The sequence below is a fragment of the Myiozetetes cayanensis genome, unplaced genomic scaffold, assembly GCF_022539395.1.
Source record: "Myiozetetes cayanensis isolate MyiCay16 unplaced genomic scaffold, myiCay2020 scf1, whole genome shotgun sequence".
Taxonomy (NCBI): Eukaryota; Metazoa; Chordata; class Aves; order Passeriformes; family Tyrannidae; genus Myiozetetes; species Myiozetetes cayanensis.
In genome coordinates, this window is record NW_026086604.1 from 92172049 (window position 1) to 92190821 (window position 18773).

The 18773-nt window shown below is 41.9% G+C and overlaps 1 protein-coding gene across 1 annotated transcript in view; it reads right to left on the bottom strand.

Moving 5' to 3' along the window:
• The window catches only part of DCDC2 (doublecortin domain containing 2), a 63502-nt gene that overhangs the window by 32700 nt on the left and 12029 nt on the right, over positions 1-18773 (bottom strand). The window contains exons 3-6 of the mRNA XM_050308892.1: positions 10573-10649; positions 10331-10462; positions 1760-1906; positions 668-722 (exon numbers count right to left, since the gene is read on the bottom strand). Coding sequence (XP_050164849.1) covers positions 668-722; positions 1760-1906; positions 10331-10462; positions 10573-10649 — 411 coding nt within the window. The remainder of the gene's footprint in view (positions 1-667; positions 723-1759; positions 1907-10330; positions 10463-10572; positions 10650-18773) is intronic.

Consider the following 18773-nt stretch of genomic DNA (forward strand, 5'->3'; position numbering starts at 1 on the left):
ACTCAAGAGTGCAATAACACTATTTTCTGCAGATGTTTTGTAAAAGGTTCTGTGTTTTTCCTCTAGGTGTATAACTTGAATAAATAAATAAATAAATAAATACACAAATATATCTGATCAGGTTTCTAGGAAAGACCTTAAGGCAGTAGCTGACCTTTGCTCTTCGAGGTTTCATAAAAAAATAAAGCAGCCATTATTGCAATAATATTTTTTAGGATTTCTTTTGTGTAATTGACACTGCAAATAGCTACAGATTCATCAAGTTTTAATATGCATACCACCAGGAGGCTCCGAATTTTTTTCTTTACAGATTTATAATAATGGCCAGTCTTCGCGAGCGAAGATCCGGGGAAGGTCTTTCCACCTTCCAGCCTGCGCATTGGATTTTTTAGGTGAGACACAGTGTGTGCGGAACTGAGCCCACCCTTTAATCCTAAGGTTCATCTGCCGGGGCCAAGCGAGCTTGGACAGCGGCAGCGAGGTCCTCAGGACGTAGGTGGGTTGCCTTTAAGGGCTAACGAGCCCCACCTGCCCGGGAGTGGCCCTGACCGGGAATCGAACCCGGGTCTCGGCAGTGATAGCGCCGCACCATAGATTTAATTAGAACACAAAGGACAGGAACTTTCCATTTTCCAGAATTCAGCAAAATTATAAACTTGATACTTACGCTGCCTTTAGACTTTCGAGTTCCCACAATTGGAGGTAGTGCAGAGGCTTTGGAACTGCAGAAATAAGCCATATCTTAGATCTGGGTACACTGTCAGCATTACAGACACTATGTATCAATAATCAAGTCAGGTAACACAAAGATGGCCATGGGACAAAACTTATTTTTTTTTTCATTGCCTGTCTTTACTGAGAATCACTCATTCCTGTTCATTAGACTATTATGCATAACCATTAACTTATTCACACAAGTGCATTACGTTTCCCCCCAATGCATATTTTATGTGCCATGAATTTACAAAGCAGTATTCAGTGAATTACTATGTGAATGCCCCTTACAACTATTGCAAAGAAAAGTTCCAGCAATTTCAACAAAACTGTTTACATGATTGATGAATGTAACTTTTCACTATCCTAAATGCATTAGTTGCAAATGTTGTTTCCCAAAATACTTTCAAGTTATTCACACTCTTGACTAGTTGCTCACTTACAAAAAAAAAGAAATATACATTACATGCTAGTTCATATGCAGAATTTGGGTAAATTCTCTAAACTACACCAATTTATGGGACAAATTTCCATTCTTTACATTTATTTCAAAGAAATGGCTCCCAATTTTCATGTTTTCCAAATATATGAAAAGCACAAGTTTCTCCTAACAGACACCCAGTTTACGACTCTATCAAATGACTGTGACTCTACTGAGTGACTGTTCTAGCCTACAAAAAGTAGACCCAAACATAAAGCAAAAACATTACTAAGTAAAAGTATATATAACTGCTTTAGCAGCACCTAGTCTCATTCAGTTGTACTAATCTTTTTTTCCTCGGGAAAAAAATAAATTAAGTCAAAATAATCCTTTCTCTGACAGTAATTTTATGATAAATGATCAAGGGAACATTTATGAGATGAACTGGTCTTCTGAATTCCCATTTTTACTTTTTTTTTGTTATGTCAGCTTTCCCAAAAGTTACCAATAAAGTTTTGCATCCATACTAACTCACCCATCTTTTGTACCTTACTGGTGGCACTTTGTAAATAAATTGACACACACAAGCACATGAAAATTATATCACACACTTTTAGAACTTACCCCTGAGGTCTTCTCAGTGTAGATTTGCTATACAGCAGATCACCATATGGCAACTTCTTAAACTTTTCTCTACCCACTGCAACATAAATTTGCCCATTCTCCAGGTCTGACCCATTCTGAACAAGTTTTCCATCTAAGGTGTAAAGTCTGAAAAATATGAAAATGCTTAATTTGAATTTCCAGCTATGAAACTCAATAAAGTGCATGCCATGCAATGATCAGTAGCTACAAAAAAAGCACCCTCCAAACCAAGGAAAAATAGAGCAAAACAATTACTTAAATCACATTTTATATGAAACTAATGGAGTATGAAGTGGTATGATAGATGAAATACTCTCATAATTTCTAAAATTAAATAAATGACCTTGTACTTATAAGATCTTCAGTGCCTTTCCCCTGATACCTTGGAACGGATCTATTCTATGAGTTCCTGAACCCCTTTCATACCAACTTCCACCCTCGGTCTTTGCTCTGAGCACTCTAGGAAGAACAGGGCATTCACACCCGAAAACCAAGGACATGTTCACCTAACAAAGACCAAAGAGATAACATTGCCCTTATATTGCTATATTGTATTGATCAGAAGGTTGGAAAACGGCTGTACCTGGTGGGGCAAGGCTGGAAGCAGCAGGAAATACAGCACTACATTATAACAAGAAGCTGTGTCTCTTAGGCACCTACCAATAATACCAATAATAATATGTATATTACGCCAGGTAGATTTCCACCACAATGACCTCTGTTTGAGAAGAAAGAAATGCATCATGGATTGGCAGGGAGAGATGGGTGGGGGCAGGTGGCAACACATTATTTACTTCATTCTGGAGTCCTTTCCCTTACGCTTGAGAGGAGCCGTCTCCAAAGACTGCAAATTGTTCTCTCCAATTCCTCTTTCAATTTTGCGACCTCTAGCAAGGGATCCCAGATGTTGGGCTTCATGACATTCCAGCTGCTGACTATCAAAAACCCACAGTGTTTGTATGTACCCCCGTATATCTGCAGCACCATGCAAATGTATAAGCAGTTTTTAAACTGTGGTACACTGATTTGTTGGGTTTTTTCCCTGAGTTCTCCAAAGCAAAATGCAATCTAGCAGAACAATGTGAGACTAATTCAGAAGCAGGCTCCTTGCTGGTTTTCAGATTGCTCAGTTTATTTTCATTGTTTGTGTGTAACTGATGTTGACTGTGTGGTAGTGAGACATAAATGGCTCTTTGAATTGCTGGCATGCCTGTGAAATGTTTGCACTATAAAGTAAATTTGAGTGATTCAAGGAAGATCTAATGAGCTCCCCAAGAAAGTGGGCTACTGCAGATGAAGATATCCAGTACTTGAGAGAATTAGCAGTGCTGGAAATGGCCTATAGTAACCTAAGAAGGGATGACTACCCCAAAGATCCAGAGGATGTTCCTTGCACAATGGCCCTGTGGAGGAAGGTGGTTCAAAGCACCCCTGCATCATGTTCCAATAACCTGGTAAGAGTACATTACTCAAAGATGGATCCACCAGCTGCAGAGGTGATGTCCTCCTGGCTTTGAAATATAGAATAAATTCTGGGCACTTCCTCATTCCCATGGGCCAGCATCTAAGATCTCAGGGGCAGCCCAAGAGATCAGTCCCTCTTGCCCCAGTTAGAGGGAAAGGAAGTCCCAAGTGCAGGCCACGTGGTGAACTCTGGTTCTTTCTGCATGGCATGGGGAAAGACATGAAGAAGTGGGATGGTGAACCCCCCTCTAAGCTGGAAGCCTGAGTACGTAAATGAAGAGGGAAGAGAAGTGTTAAGAAGCTGTCCATGTAGTTGCTGCAGAGACCCAAGAAAGAAATTAGCAACCTCTCAGACATCAAAGGACTGAGATCAACTCCTTTGATCCTGGTGAGGGGACCTATGGTCTGGCATCACAAAGGTCAGACAGTGAATACTCTGACCAGAAATACCTTCTTCTTCCCAGGATTCTCAGTCTTTATGTCTACTTTGGAAAGTCCTGAGAGATAACTGAAAGCTCATCTATTGGTTGTTAACCCTTTCTTGTAATTGGTTGGTTTGTAATACCTCCTGGACTCCCAATGGTCACTCTCTAATCCCCCCAAGAGCTATTTAAGCAGTTACCCAGAACAATAAAGCTCTCTTTGTCTGCTCTCCCTGCTTGCTGCTGGTGTCCTGGTCTCTCTAGGGATCCATGAGACGCCGCGAGATTGGGGGGGGAGGGCACGCTCTGCCCCGGAGCCAGGGGTAAAAGGAAAAGCCCCTTGCCTGGGGTCCCCCCTTCCCTATCCACCTTCAACGTTCGTCAACACAAAGTAAGGTAAAGGGACCTGCAAGGGAGATCCAGTTCTTGGGAATAAAATGGCAGGATGGACACCGTCATGTGCCCCTGTACGTAGTGAACAAAATAGCATCTACATCTCCACCCCCTAACAAGAAGGAAACACAAGCTTTCCTAAGCCTTGTGGGTTTCTGGAGGATGCACATTCCAGGTTATAGGCAGCTTGTGAGCTCCCTCTATCGAGTTACCCAGAAGAAGAACCATTTTGAGGGGGTTCTTGAGCAACAACAGGCCTTTGAGCAGATCAACCAGGATATACCCCGTGCAGTAGCTCTGGGGTCTGTTTGAACAGGACCAGTTGTGTGAAATATCCTATACATGGCAGCTGGGGAGCATGGTCTCACCTGGAGCCTCTGGTAGAGAACACCAGGAGAAACCCAAGGTTGACCATTAGTGTTTTGGAGCCAGGGTTATCGAGGATTAGAAGCCCACTACATGCAAACTGAAACAGAGGTATCAGCAGCCTATGAGGGGTTCGAGCCGCCTCAGAAGTTGTTGGAACAGCAGCATGTCTCCTCTTGGCACCACGTTTGCCCGTGCTGCACTGGATGTTCAAAGGGAACATCCCCTCAACACATCATGCAACCAGTGCTACGTGGAGTAAGTGGGTAGCTTTGATCATACAATGAGCCCCAGTGGGAAAACCCAATTTCCCAGAAATCCTGGAGGAGATTGTGAACTGGTCAGAAGGCAGAGATTTTGGAGCACTGCCTGAAGAGGTGACTCGTGCCCAAGAAGCACCACCACATAATGAGTTACCAGAAAACGAAAGAGGCAATGCCCTATTTACTGATGGATCTTGCCACGTGGTAGGAAACCATTGGAGATGGAAAGCTGATGTGTGGAGTCCCACATGACGAGTCGCTGAAGCTGCTGAAGGAGTGGGTGAGTCAAGCCAGTTCACAGAGATGAAAGCCATCCAGCTAGCCCTAGGGACAGGTGAATGAGAAAAGTGGCCTGTATTATACCTCTATGCTGACTCCTGGATGGTGGCTAACGCCCTATGGGGGTGGCTACAGCAACGGAAGGCCAACTGGCAAAGCAGGGGTAAACCCATCTGGGCTGCTGCATTGTGGCAGGACATCACGGCATGGGTGGAAAACATGACTCTGAAAGTGCGTCATGTGGATGATCACATGCCCAAATGCTGTGCCACTGAAGAACATCAGAACAATGAGCAGGTGGGTAAGGCTACCAAGATTGGAATAGCCCAGGAAGACTTGGACTGGGAGCGGAAAGGCAAGCTATTTACAGCCTGATGGGCCCATGAAACATCAGGACATCTAAAAGAGATGCAAGATACAGATGGGTGATCGAGGGGTGGACCTGACCATGGAGGCCATCACACAAGTTATTCATGAATGTGAAACATGTGCGGCAATTAAGCGAGCCATGTGAGTAGAATTTCCCTGGAATAGAGGGCAGTGGCTGGGTTTCCAGTATGGTGAGGTTTGGCAAATTTACAACATTGGACCACTGCCGTGAACACGCTAAAGCAAGAGCTACGTACTCACCATGGTGGAGGCAATGACTGGCTGGCTGGAAACATATCCTGTAAACCAGGCCACTGCTCGAAACACCATCTTAGACTTGCCCATCAGGTTGCTGTACCTCGTACCCATGGCCATGCTGTACCTCATCCCCATCTGGCAAGCAGAAAAGCTGCTTTCTCATTGTCTCCTCTCTAATAGTTCTTCCTTACATCCCTATTCTTATGGGGGTGATCAATAATTTCTTTTTTAAAAAGCCACATGTGAAACTGCCTAAGACTTGGCAGCTTTGCAAGTCTTTTAATAAAAACATGGAAAAGAAAAACTTCCATATACATAATGCAGGTTCTCATAAGTCTGCTTATCCTTCTTTGAAGAGAAATCATATCTTCCAGCATCAGTGGTCTTAGCAGACCTCCCCGAATGCTAACATAGTTTCAGTAAGCTGCAACAATTAATGTGTAACTTATTAGAGAACAATGATCACTTAACTAATGTATTTAATATGTATTTCTAGTATTTTAAGGAAAAGAAAATGAAAACTGAGTTAATAGAAAACCAGCAAAGGGAAAACATTAAATAATTCAAAATGTCATGCGCATTATCTTATTTTTAAAGGGTTAAAACTGAGCACTGAAGGGAACTTCTCAAAAGAAATGCTAGTTATATATTGAATGCTTCCATGTATATCATTCAGTTTCACCAAAGAGTGACACCAACGAGTGACAATAAAATGAAAGATTTTTAAATTGTGGACAACCTGAGTGCAGAAAGAATTGGTATCATGTTGTTGCTTTGTTCACTTCTGAGTTACACCAGCTAAGAATCAGACCCAGAAAGCTGCAACAGGTGTAGGTTTACTTTACTGCAAGTAAAAGTGCTAAGTAGTTAACTGGAGCAAAGAAATGGGGGGCTAAGAGAAAGAACTAGATAAGGGCTAATCATCCACTGATAGCATTATCTTTATCTTTTCTCACCTGTATCAGCTCTGGGAAAGCAATCAGAAGAACTGAGAGACTAACTTATCTTCACTGATTTGAGAAAGGTTTTGCAAACTTAGCCTCAGACATTGCATAACCTTTGAAGAATGATTTTCCATATGAGACCCTTTCCCACCTGAGGAACAGATTTCTGTAATGTGCTCTGCATGGGGCAGCACTGGAATGTCAGCAATTTGCTTCTATACACTTTGTCAGCCCACTTACACTGCAACGTTTCCCATGGACAGCACATATATGATTTTTCTCTAAAACTTTCAACAACCACCTAATAGATAACTTATTTTATATTGTAAAAGCCTTAAGGGACTGAAACTTACCTAGCCAACAGGTCACCTCCTATTCCTGAGGTACCACAACAACTCAGAACAGATGAGATACTGGAACTGGCAAACTCCCAACTACAACTTGGGCCTTGGCTTTTATTAGGAGGCTGAGCAGACTGAGTATAAAGCACACTCTAATCTTAGCTCAGGTATACAAAACCCAAGGAATCCATAATATTTTCCTTTAAATTGTTTAATCCAATTAATTTAAAGAACTATCAAAATTAAAAGGTAACACAGATCACATGTATATCACATTCCAAACATCTTCACCTTTACTGTGCTCATTTATTTTATTATAATATGTCGCTTAATTATTAGTATACTAAATATATTGCATTATTATTGTATTATTACAGGCCTGCTAACAAAATATTTAATTAATAAATATTAATAAGAATCATAGAATCATAGAATTAACTGGGTTGGAAGAGACCTCCGAGATCATCAAGTCCAACCCTTGATCCAACCCCACTGTCATTACTAGATCATGGCACTCAGTGCCACATCCAGCCTTGTCTTAAAAACCTCCAGGGATGGTGAATCCACCACCTCTCTGGGCAGGCCATTCCAATGCCTGATCACTCTCTCTGTAAAGAATTTCTTTCTAATATCCAACCTAAACCTCCCCTGGCAGAGCTTAAGCCCATGCCCTCTTGTCCTACTGCTGATTGCCTGGGAGAAGAGACCGACCCCCACCTGGCTACAACCTCCTCTCAGGGAGTTGTAGAGAGTGATGAGGTCACCCCTGAATCTCCTCTTCTCCAGAATAAACAACCCCAGCTCCCTCAGCCTCTCCTCATAGGACTTGTGCTCAAGTCCCTTCACCAGCCTTGTTGCTCTTCTCTGGACCCTCTCCAGCACCTCAATGTCTTTCCTGAACTGAAGGGCCCAGAACTGGATACAGCACTCCAGGTGTGGCCTCACCAGTGCTGAGTACAGGGGAAGGATCACTTCCCTACTCCTGCTGGCCACACTATTCCTGATCCAGGCCAGGATGCCATTGGCCTTCTTGGCCACCTGGGCACACTGCTGGCTCATGTTCAGCCTCCTGTCGATCAGCACCCCCAGATCCCTTTCCGCCTGGCTGCTCTCCAGCCACTCTGTGCCCAGCCTGTAGCACTGCAGGGGGTTGTTGTGGTCAAAGGGCAGGACCCAGCACTTGGCCTTGTTGAACCTCATCCCGTTGGAATCAGCCCAACTGTCCAGGTCCCTCTGCAGAGCCCTCCTGCCCTCCAGCAGGTTGACACTCCCTCCCAACTTGGTGTCGTCTGCAAATTTGCCAATGATGGACTCAATCCCCTCATCTAGATCATTGATAAAGATGTTAAACAGGACTGGGCCCAGCACTGATCCCTGGGGGACACCACTGGTGACCGGCTGCCAGCTGGATGCAGCCCCGTTCACCAGCACTCTCTGGGCCTGGCCCTCCAGCCAGTTCTTAACCCAGCACAGAGTGCCCCTGTCCAAGCCATGGGCTGCCAGCTTTTCCAGGAGTATATTATGGGAGACAGTGTCAAAAGCTTTGCTGAAGTCCAGATAGACACATCCACAGCCTTCCCCTCATCTACCAGGTGGGTTACCTGATCATAAAAGGAGATCAGGTTGGTCAGACAGGACCTGCCCCTCCTAAACCCGTGCTGGTTGGCCCTGATCCCTTGTCCGTCCTGTAGGTGCTGTGTGATTGCACTCAGGATGATCTGCTCCATAACCTTGCCAGGCACTGAGGTCAGGCTGATAGGCCTGGAGTTTCCTGGGTCCTCCTTGCAGCCCTTTTTGTAGATCGGCGTGACGTTTGCCAACTTCCAATCATTTGGGACCTCCACAGAGAGCCAGGACTATTGGTAAATGATGGAGAGCGGCTTGGCAAGCTCTTCTGCCATCACCCTAGGATGGATCCCATCTGGTCCCATGGACTTGTGTGGATCCAGGGTGGCTCAGTAAGTCACTGACTATTTCCTCTTGGAATACAAGGGGCCTATTTGGTTTCCTATCTCTGTCTACCAACTCCAGAGGCCAGTTGCCTTGAGGGCCACCTATCCTACTGGTGAATACTGAGGCAAAGTAGGTGTTAAGTACCGCAGCCTTCTCCTCATCCCTGTTAACTATGATGCCCCCCAAGTCCAACAAGGAATGGAGGTTTTCCTTGCCCCTCCTTTTGTTATTAATGTATTTATAGAAGCACTTTTTGTTATCCTTAACAGAAGTAGCCAAATTGAGTTCAAATTGCACTTTTGTCTCTCTAATTTTCTTTCTGCATTACCTAGTTATATTCCTAAACTCATCCTGAGTAGCCAGCCCTATTTTCCATAGTCTGTAAGCTCTCTTTTTATCCCTGATTTCCTTCAGAATCTCCCTGTTCAACCAAGCTGGTCGTCTACCCCTCTGGCTTGCCTTTTGGCACACTGGTACGGCCTGTTCCTGTGCACTGAAGACTTCCTTCTTGAAGCACGTTCATCCCTCCTGTACCCCCTTGTTTTCGAGGGTTTTTCCCCAGGGTATGCTCTGGACCAGTCTTCTGAACAGGCCAAAATCTGCCCTCCAGAAGTCCAGTGTGGAGGTTTTATTGGTGGCCTTCCTTGTATCCCTGAGTATTGCAAACTCTATTATTTCATGGTCACTGTGGCCCAGATGGCCTCCAACCACTACATCTCCCACCAGCCCCTCTCTGTTTGTAAACAACAGGTCTAGTGGGGCCCCACTCCTGGTAGGCTCATTTACCAACTGGAGCAGGAAATTATCCTCCATACACTCCAGGAACCTCTTAGACTGCCTCTTCTCTGCTGTGTTGAGCTCCCAGCAGATATCCAGCAGGTTGAAGTCACCCACAAGAGCAAGGGCTGGTGATTTTGAGACATCTGCCAGCTGCTTGTAGAATAATTCATCCCTTTCATCATCCTGGCTGGGTGGTCTATAACAGACTCCCATTAGGATGTCAGCCTTGTTGGCCTTCCCCCTGATTCTGATCCACAGGCACTCAACCTTATCATTGGTGACCTCAAGTTCTACAGAGTCAAGGGACTCTCTAACATATAGAGCCACCCCTCCACCTCTCCTACCCTGCCTGTCCTTTCTGAAAAGCTTGTAACCATCCATGGCAGCACTCCAGTCATGCGAGTCATCCCACCACGTTTCTGTGATGGCAACTACGTCATAGCTTTCCTGCTGCACGATGGCTTCCAGCTCGTCCTATTTGTTGAAATAACAGTTGAAACAAATTCAGGTTATTCTTTTTTTAAATAGCAGTTGAAATGAAACCTGAAGGTTACTTGCAGTTAATCTATTTCCGCTTTGTGGCTCTTTGATGTATTTTAAGTTTCTTATAGTGGAATTTCCCATGAAGTAGGAATAATCCATCATATCTACTCATGGAGTCTTAAAAACACATCGAGGTGTATCAAATGTATTTTGCAAATATTCAGCTTCCTGATACCTGTGAACAGCTCCACTTCTGAGGGTAACTTTTCCTGTAACCATTTCAAGAATATGATCCCAGTGATTCAGTGTTTTCCTGGGAATGAGGAGGCGCACAGCAGGGCTAATAAGGTCTCCATTGGCAATCAGGCTGAAATAAAACAAAGTAAAATAATTCGGAGGAGCATTTTAAACAAAACTCACCTGAAGTGAACACATCACTTCTGAAATGGCAGTTTGATAACTAAAAATGCTACTTACAAAATAGTGTAGGGCTCCTGGAGTGGCTTTCGAAACCGTGCTGACACAGTGATTCTACTGTGAGTAACTGGCTTGACCTGCAAGAACAAAAGAGAATTAGAAATTACTCAGTCTTCACATTCATAAAAAGTTTGCCCTGACCATCATCACCAGGTGGGACAGCATGTCTGCAGAAAAAAGTTCCTGTCTTTAAAAAATGCATTTTATTCTAGTCCAGCTTCACCTTCTACAGAGCGCACATAATTACTGCTGCAGGTTTATGTACCTCATGAATAGCAACCACAGCACAGCATAACACGGTGCACCATGGCACGACATATATTTTGCACTGAGAGGTCAGAATCGTATGGACATCTTTGGTGACTTCTCAGCTGCTGTCCTAGAGACCCAAAGAGATACTCCCAAACACTGTTCTTGCTCTCTGAGTCTTTACTGCTTATAACTGCAGTGCAGGCAATTGAACTATCTTCTCTTTTCAACAGTCAGTGCCACCTCTAGATCTCTCTGCTATTATAATAAGTACTTTTGCTCTTCTACAGGTCTTTACATCCAAATCCATCAGTAATTTATAAAATTTGCTGAACACTCTGCTCGTTTTAGGGAAATGACTCATAAGTGAGCCGAACTGCAGAGTTTTAGCCCTCAGAACAAGAACATGCTTAATTCCCAAGCATTATTCCCTGTACTCTTTTGAACAGATACTGCATGGAGTTCAACATTAATGTCAGAACAGAAACTGAAAAAAAAAAAGAAAAAGAAAAAGAATAACTCTGAACTCCAAAATCATTAGGAAGGTTTTCTAATTCTTTATCATTATCAAATCAAAATAAGGTGTTAAGCCCAAACAAACATTCAGAAGTTAGAGTACATGCGTTAACAAGTTGGCTACATTTCTAAAAAAAAAGACCATAAAAGCTTAAAGGATTAAACAGCCAGCATGCACAGAGACATGCTTTCAAATAGTTTATTTAAACTGGCAATGTTCCAGTCACTGTGTAAAGCAGTCTAATGACATGATGTGTTGCAGTTTTATCACACTCTGTGCTAACTTAACCAATACTTCTCATTTAATTTATGGGAAATGGTCTGAACTCCAGTGCTTTAAGTCATACAAATTCATTTAGTACTGACAGGATTGCTTTCCAGAGCTTTCTCTTGTATACACTAGAAAAAGCAAGAGGTGCCCAACCCACTAGATATTCCAAACTGGCTAAAAATTATTATTAAAATTATTATTAAAATAATCAAATCTGACTTCCCACATAACCTAAAGAATCTCACACAGCAAATTCTGCACCAAGTACATTCTGGAGCTAGAATAGCTCTCTTAGGAGATAAGGAACCAACAAAACAAAAACAATACTGGCATTCCTTGGTGTATAATCACTTCAAGCAAAGTACAGCGACAGGTAAATCTGTTGAAAAAAATCTGTTCTCAGTGTCTGCTAAGAAGTGTGTTTATTCTGAATTCAACTCTCTTTAGCTTCTTACCTTTCTCAAAGGCCCTTGTAAGCCATGTACCCCTCTCAAACTTCTGTTCGACTCAGAGGATGTTTGGTCACCACAATATAAGAAAGACATAAAGCTATTAGAGATTGTCCAAAGGAAGGCAACGAAGATGGTGAAGGGCCTTGAGAGGAAGCCGTATGAGAAGCGGCTGAGGGCACTTGGTCTGTTCAGTCTGAAGAAGAGGAGTCTGAGGGAAGATGTCATTGCAGTCCACAACTTCCTCATGAGGGGAAGAGGAGGGGCAGACAGTGATCACCCTGTGGTGACCAGTTACAGGACCTGAGGGAATGCCCTGAAGTTGTGTCAGGGGAGGTTTAGGTTGAATGTTAGAAAGAGGTTCTTCACCCAGAGGGTGGTTGGGCACTGGAAGAGGCTCCTCAAGGAAGTGGTTACAGCACCAAGCCTGACAGAGTTCAAGAAGTGTTTGGATCATTCTCTCGGGCACATGGTGTAACTCTTGGGGATCGGCCTGTGCAGGGCTACGGGTTGGACTCAATGATCCCTGTGGGTCCTTTCCACCTCGGCATACTCTGTGATTCTGGGACATGAAAGCCTACACTGGTCATGAAGGAGTAAGGCAGAATTAGCCTTTAAACAGCAAAGTGACTAAACAGAAGCAATTAGCAGCAGGGTGGCATGATGATTTGAAACTCAGTGTAAAGGGATATTTTGGCCAGAGATTTCTACAAGAGGAGAGACAGTAAGAAAAATGTTACTGCTGCATTGTTCCAGCAGTGCTTGTAGACCAGACTAGGAAGAAGACTGCTAGAATGGCTGGGGACCTTCCCTTTATGCAAGCAATTTACTTGGCAGTGTATTTACTCCTTAAGATGTATTTTGTCTTGCTACAAAGAAATTTTGTACTAGAATGTATACAAGCTATGCATTAATGCCTAACATAATTGCAACTCACAATCTTGCTGTCAATTCCAGTGTGCTCCAAATCAGGTGGAATATTCGCTCTGGAATACTATTGGCTTGGAAAGAGAGTAAGAGGTTGTTATCATACAGCTCCTTATGGAAGGCAAAGACAATTTTTGGAGCTCAGCCTTTCTTGCAGAAACATTTGAAGCACATTCTTCAAAATATAACTGGTCATTTATGTCACCAAAATTTGAAATAAAATTTTTTGAAGAAAAGGAAAATGTTTCTATTGCTGCTGTAAGCCATTAAGGGTTATTTTCTCAATGTAAGCATATAATAGAGAGCTTCAGAAAAAATAAAGGTAACTTTCTAAAGGGTATGCTACTGAAGGTTGAGGCAATATTGATTTACTTCCATAGCATCCCGTCCTAATATTTAGGCTACAAATGCAAGCTGCATCCAAAAGGGGAGTTCATTAATGTAATTTTGGATACCTTTACACCTTCCTGTGTAGTTGGCAGGTTGCCAAGGTAATGCTCTATAAAGTGTTCAATATATAAATAGTAAAGATTTATATCACTTTTTCTAAAAGTTGATTCCCCATCATTCCTGATGCCTACTTATACTGTTGATAGCTATGCTCAAACTCTCCCAATCTCTCCAAAAACTCCATCAAACTAAGTTCCCTGATGCAGTCTACAACACTCAGGTTTCAATGCTCCACACTTTACTGGAACTAGCTAGAAAGCATTTGCTAACCACAAAGGAGCCCTTTAGGATAGTCCCAGGTGTGCCCAATTACTTAGTTGTTCCTGCAAGCTGATGAAACCATTAATTTTAGCTAGGCTTCTCAGAAGGCCATCATGTTATTGCACATAGCCCCATCACCAGGCCCCTGAGAAAACAAACAACCTGACAGATGTTAAGAGCTCATTCATTATTCAAAGAATTGTATTTCTGCCAATAATAGATATTGTGGCATCAGATTGCAAGTTTATCTTTTGGATTGCTCTCTCTGAGTTGATAATATTTCTTAAAGTAAGGCCTGTTCTTAAACAATTAAACTGCAAGGGATTGTAAGATGGGACCAGCTTGGGTAGAGACTATTTGTCTTTTCTACCCAAACACGGCCTAAACCAGAACAAAATATAAACTTGCATTGTTTTTTTTAAGCCTGTTTAAATAAATAATGAAAAGAATGTGTTAGTGCAATATTAGGTTTGTTAAAGTAACACCACTAAAATCAATGTATTGAAACACTAAGATGACTTTGACAATTTGGGATTGTTCAGCCTGGAGAAGAGAAGGTTTCAGGGTGACCGAATTGGCCTTTCAATGACTGATGGGAGCCTACAAGAAAAATGGAAAGAGACTTTTTACAAGAGCATGTAATGACAGGACAAGGGGGAATGGCTTCAAACTGAAAGAGAGTAGGTTTAGATCAGATATTAGTAAGAAATTCTTTACTGTGAGGGTGGTGAGGCACTGGAACAGGTTGCCCAGAGAAGTTGCAGATTGTCTAGACGCTCCATCCCTGGAAGTGTTCAAGACCAGGCTGGACAGGGGTTTGAGCAACCTGGCCTGGAGAAAGGTGTCCCTGACCACAGCAGGATGTCTGGAATGATGAGATCTTTACAGTTCCTTTCAATCCAAGCCATTCTACGATTCTATGAAGTATTTTGCACAGTGCATTGATAGTATCTGTTTCTGGGAACTTGGAATAGAGTAGTCCAGACGAATTTAAGCAGATGCTGGACCTTAGTGGCAAAAAGTCTTTTGCCACACCTGACATGAACAGCAGGGGCAAGCATAATTCTTCTTTTCTCGGTGTCCACATGCTCTTAGACACAGGCTTGGGCTATCATTGTTTCTCTGGAGGAGGAGAAATACCTAATGTCTTTGGGACAGCTTGCATCTCAAGGGCATGTTTTACACCTGATCTGCTTCAGGGGCCAAAAGAAAGATAAATTCTTTATGCTCATGCAGGACACAGGGACACACTGGTGCTGCAAATGAGTGAGAATATAGGAGAAAATAAATATAAATTTTTAATGAAAATTAAAAAAACAACAAAACCAAACAGACAGAGGGAAGTGCCTGCATCTGGGTGCTGCAAATGAGGTGTTGTACAACACCTTTAATTTTGAAGCTGGCAAGCATGCAAACATGGAAGCAGCTACAACATGGTATAATACAGTGTTCCACAAGGCACAAGAGATAAATCTTACAGATGCCCAATGTATGTTCTGGCTACAGGATAGTATATTAAGCTCTTAGGGTACAACAATGCAAAACTTCAGCACAAACAACTCTATCCCGTTCTGAAGCCATGTTTAATAAAAATCACACTGCATCATGATTAAAAAAAAAAAGGGGGGAAGGGAAAAAACTCCATCTCCACACTATACACATTTCCTCTACTTAACCTGACTGTCCTGTTCACTGAGTTTAGAATAACTTGTCTCACTGATGTTACGGTTATGAAAAGCAAGGCACATAACTTCATTACACAGAAGCATACTTTAATAAAAGACCAGTTGCTCAGCCACTGTAAATCAATCTAGTTCCTTTGAAGTATATGAAGTTACAAAAAACCATCCCAGTGGAAGACCCAGTCCAGGGTTTAATTAAAGAATACATCGTTCTGCTTATTATTTTGTTTGTAGGAGGTACCATAGTGTTGCAGTGTCTGGAATAGCCTGACCCCTCCGGCACTGCAGAGTTACATATTAACAACAAAGTGGTCTTGGGTCAAAGTTTGTGCTGACATTAAGAGACCAGCATCACTAGCCCCCTAGACCCTTTATTTTAATTTCACCAGCCATGTTCTCAGCTGATGTAAATCAGCACTTTCCCATTTACGTCAGCAACTGTAAGCATATTTACATTAATCAATGGTCTGGCCCCATTATGATTTTATCTTTAAATTTTGTACATTTTCAGTTTGTTTGAAAAGACCCATTCAAGGGCAGCTTCCATTTCCTACTGACAAATGTTGCCAACAATTCCTAATTTGCGATGAGATACTCATCTGAGGTATGACACGACAACATACAGCAGCAACATAAAGTATTCAGAGGAGGAAGGAGAAAGCCCTGTGTCTGTTGAAACTCATAGGAAACTTTCAGCAAGCTGGAGGCAATTAATCAAACGAGAATTTGCAAGGCAACAAGAGCTAAACACAGTTGGAAATACACCAGGGGATCACAGACTCAAAACCACCATCATTTTTATTTTTCTATTCTACAATAATTTGTTATTTCCCACAGTGCCTCTTTCACTAAACAGCAGCGTGGATTTTCCTTGCTTCAGAGAGGAGTTACAATCTGTGAAATAACTTTGCAAGGCACCTTGCAGAGTCTGGGAAAAACAAAATAGCTAAACTCAACACAGGCTGAGTTCTGGGAGTGGGCATCAATCTGCAGTGTTTGACAACGCTGTAAACACTTGAATTTCAGAATACATTCTACAGAATCCCTTAGAAACCAGCTTTCATCTTCAGTCCTAACACACTGGTGTTTAATTTGTGTTGCTGAATGTTAGCTCTGAGTGTCTCCTAACATCTCTTGAAAATACAAAGAAAAGATGTACTTCAGCATCTAAGTGAGATATGGTAAAAAAATCCACACCTTCACAGCTGCTTTATAGCAACATGCTATACATTTTTCCCTTATACTATATTTTAAATATATATAGAAAATGTACCAAACACAGACAAAACACCTAGCAAACATATACACCACATTGCACTATCTACTTTGGATACTTACATCTTCCACTGTTGACTATTGGCAAAAAATCCCCCCCAAAACTAAATGATTAGCAGCGAAACCACTACCTCAGGCATACTGTCATATGTACACATATGAAAAATAGTTTCTGTAGGAAAACAATTTTGATTTAGTCTGTGCATATCCACACGTACACAATATGTGTACTCATACATATATACAACAATTTAATAAAATGTTCATTAACAAAATTTCTGTTATGTTTATGTTCAGCTGATCACATGAAAACAAATTAGAACAATAAGTTTTTTAAAGCTATTACAGCACAGGAAACATCTATTTCAGAGAAACAACGTTTTTTTTTAAATTGGCATTTTTATACACATTGCCAAGAGATTTGGAGTCAAACTCATTAAATAACTAAAAACATGCTACTCCTCTTTAGAACTCTATGCATGGGCCTTGCTTATGCATTACTTCTGCCTTCAAGAAGTTTTACACTGGGAAGAGAACATTACACATATGCCATTAAAGGGAAATCATCATTGAGAATGCCTGTTCATGCAAGGACTCTGAGCAACGCACACATTGGTTTGAAATACACAGATAAAAAATAATGGGTTTCACTTCGTTCTTCAGAAATGTGTTAACCAGCGTAAGGTCAAAAACATAACCCCTAACGTGGAGATGTATCAAAATGATGTGTGTTTGTTTTGGTTGCTGTGAACCTATTTGCCAATCCCCATGCGTAAAGTTTTTGCCACATTATACTTTTCACTCTTACTATTCAAATACAGACTGGAAAGTGGGACAGACTCAGGAAACTCCCAACCTCCTGTTGGCTACTTGGGACTTGCAAGAGGCATGTAACACTTTGGACAGTCAATCCTTGTACATAAGAAAAGTACACAGTTCATGAATTAGTATTTTAACTGTCCTCTGAACATGCCAGGCTGCATATTTAGTTTCTAAAAAGCTGCATTTTATGCACTTGAGAACAGGTTCAAATAGAAATGTGCCACTGTTATCTTTTCTTTTCCTCTCAGTTCATATTGAACAATTAGACACATGATAAATACAAAGGTCTGGCAGCACTTTCACAGGCTGCCATGAAGACACAGGTCAGTTATCCACAGCTAAGAAATTGAGTGACTCTGATTTATTTCCTTTCCTTACCAAAAGTGTCCCCCCCCCATCAAAGTTGGCAACCAAACAACTGCATGATTTACAGGTTTACATGTATTTACAAAGTCATACTGGGAAGCAGCAAAAAAAATACCAGTCAAAAACCATAATGTGTCTGAGTCCAATGCTCTGTGCTGGTTTGATCTGTAGAGGTTTAAGAGCTGGGCTTTCTTATTTCTATTAATATAGTCCTGGGTGCTATGAACATCTCACTCATTACTCACGTCACTTTATAACTAACCTTTTGAAGCTTTAAATATTTCAACACAATGTCACATTCCAAATTTATCAGCTCATGCAATGAGCCATGGCCTTGCCAGTTTGTTACAATGGCCTGTTTGTTAATCAATGTGCCCAAGAAAATTGAGAACAAATATTTGCATTTCCTCAGGGTAGAACTGGGGTCAAAAGAACCAAAACCCCATGATACACACCATCACCATCCTGTGATGTGAAAGAAAGGAATGTTCAAGGTTCAGTGATCAAAACCAAATTAGAACAATAAGTTTTCTAAAGCTATTACAGCACAGGAAACACCTTATCTATTTCACAGAAACATGACTTTTTTTAAATGAACATTTTATACACATTGACTAAAGCTGGGGAGTCAAACTCACTGAGGTATTTGGTCAGTACAAAACCATTTCAGTTATCCTACACAGTAATTAACCTGGATAATCTACATTTCCCTGGCTACTTTGCATTGCTAGATGGCACGCTGGATAGTACAAAACAGCCTTGAGTAAGAGACTACTAGGCCTTTCTACAGGTTGAGGATATAAAGCACCAATCAAACTGCTATTACCTGAGTGTACTCCCAGGCTGACATAAATAGGCCACACCACCACAGCTGCACACAAACTTCTCAGCCCACGTAAAGCAAAGATGAGCTGATAATGAACTACACCAGAA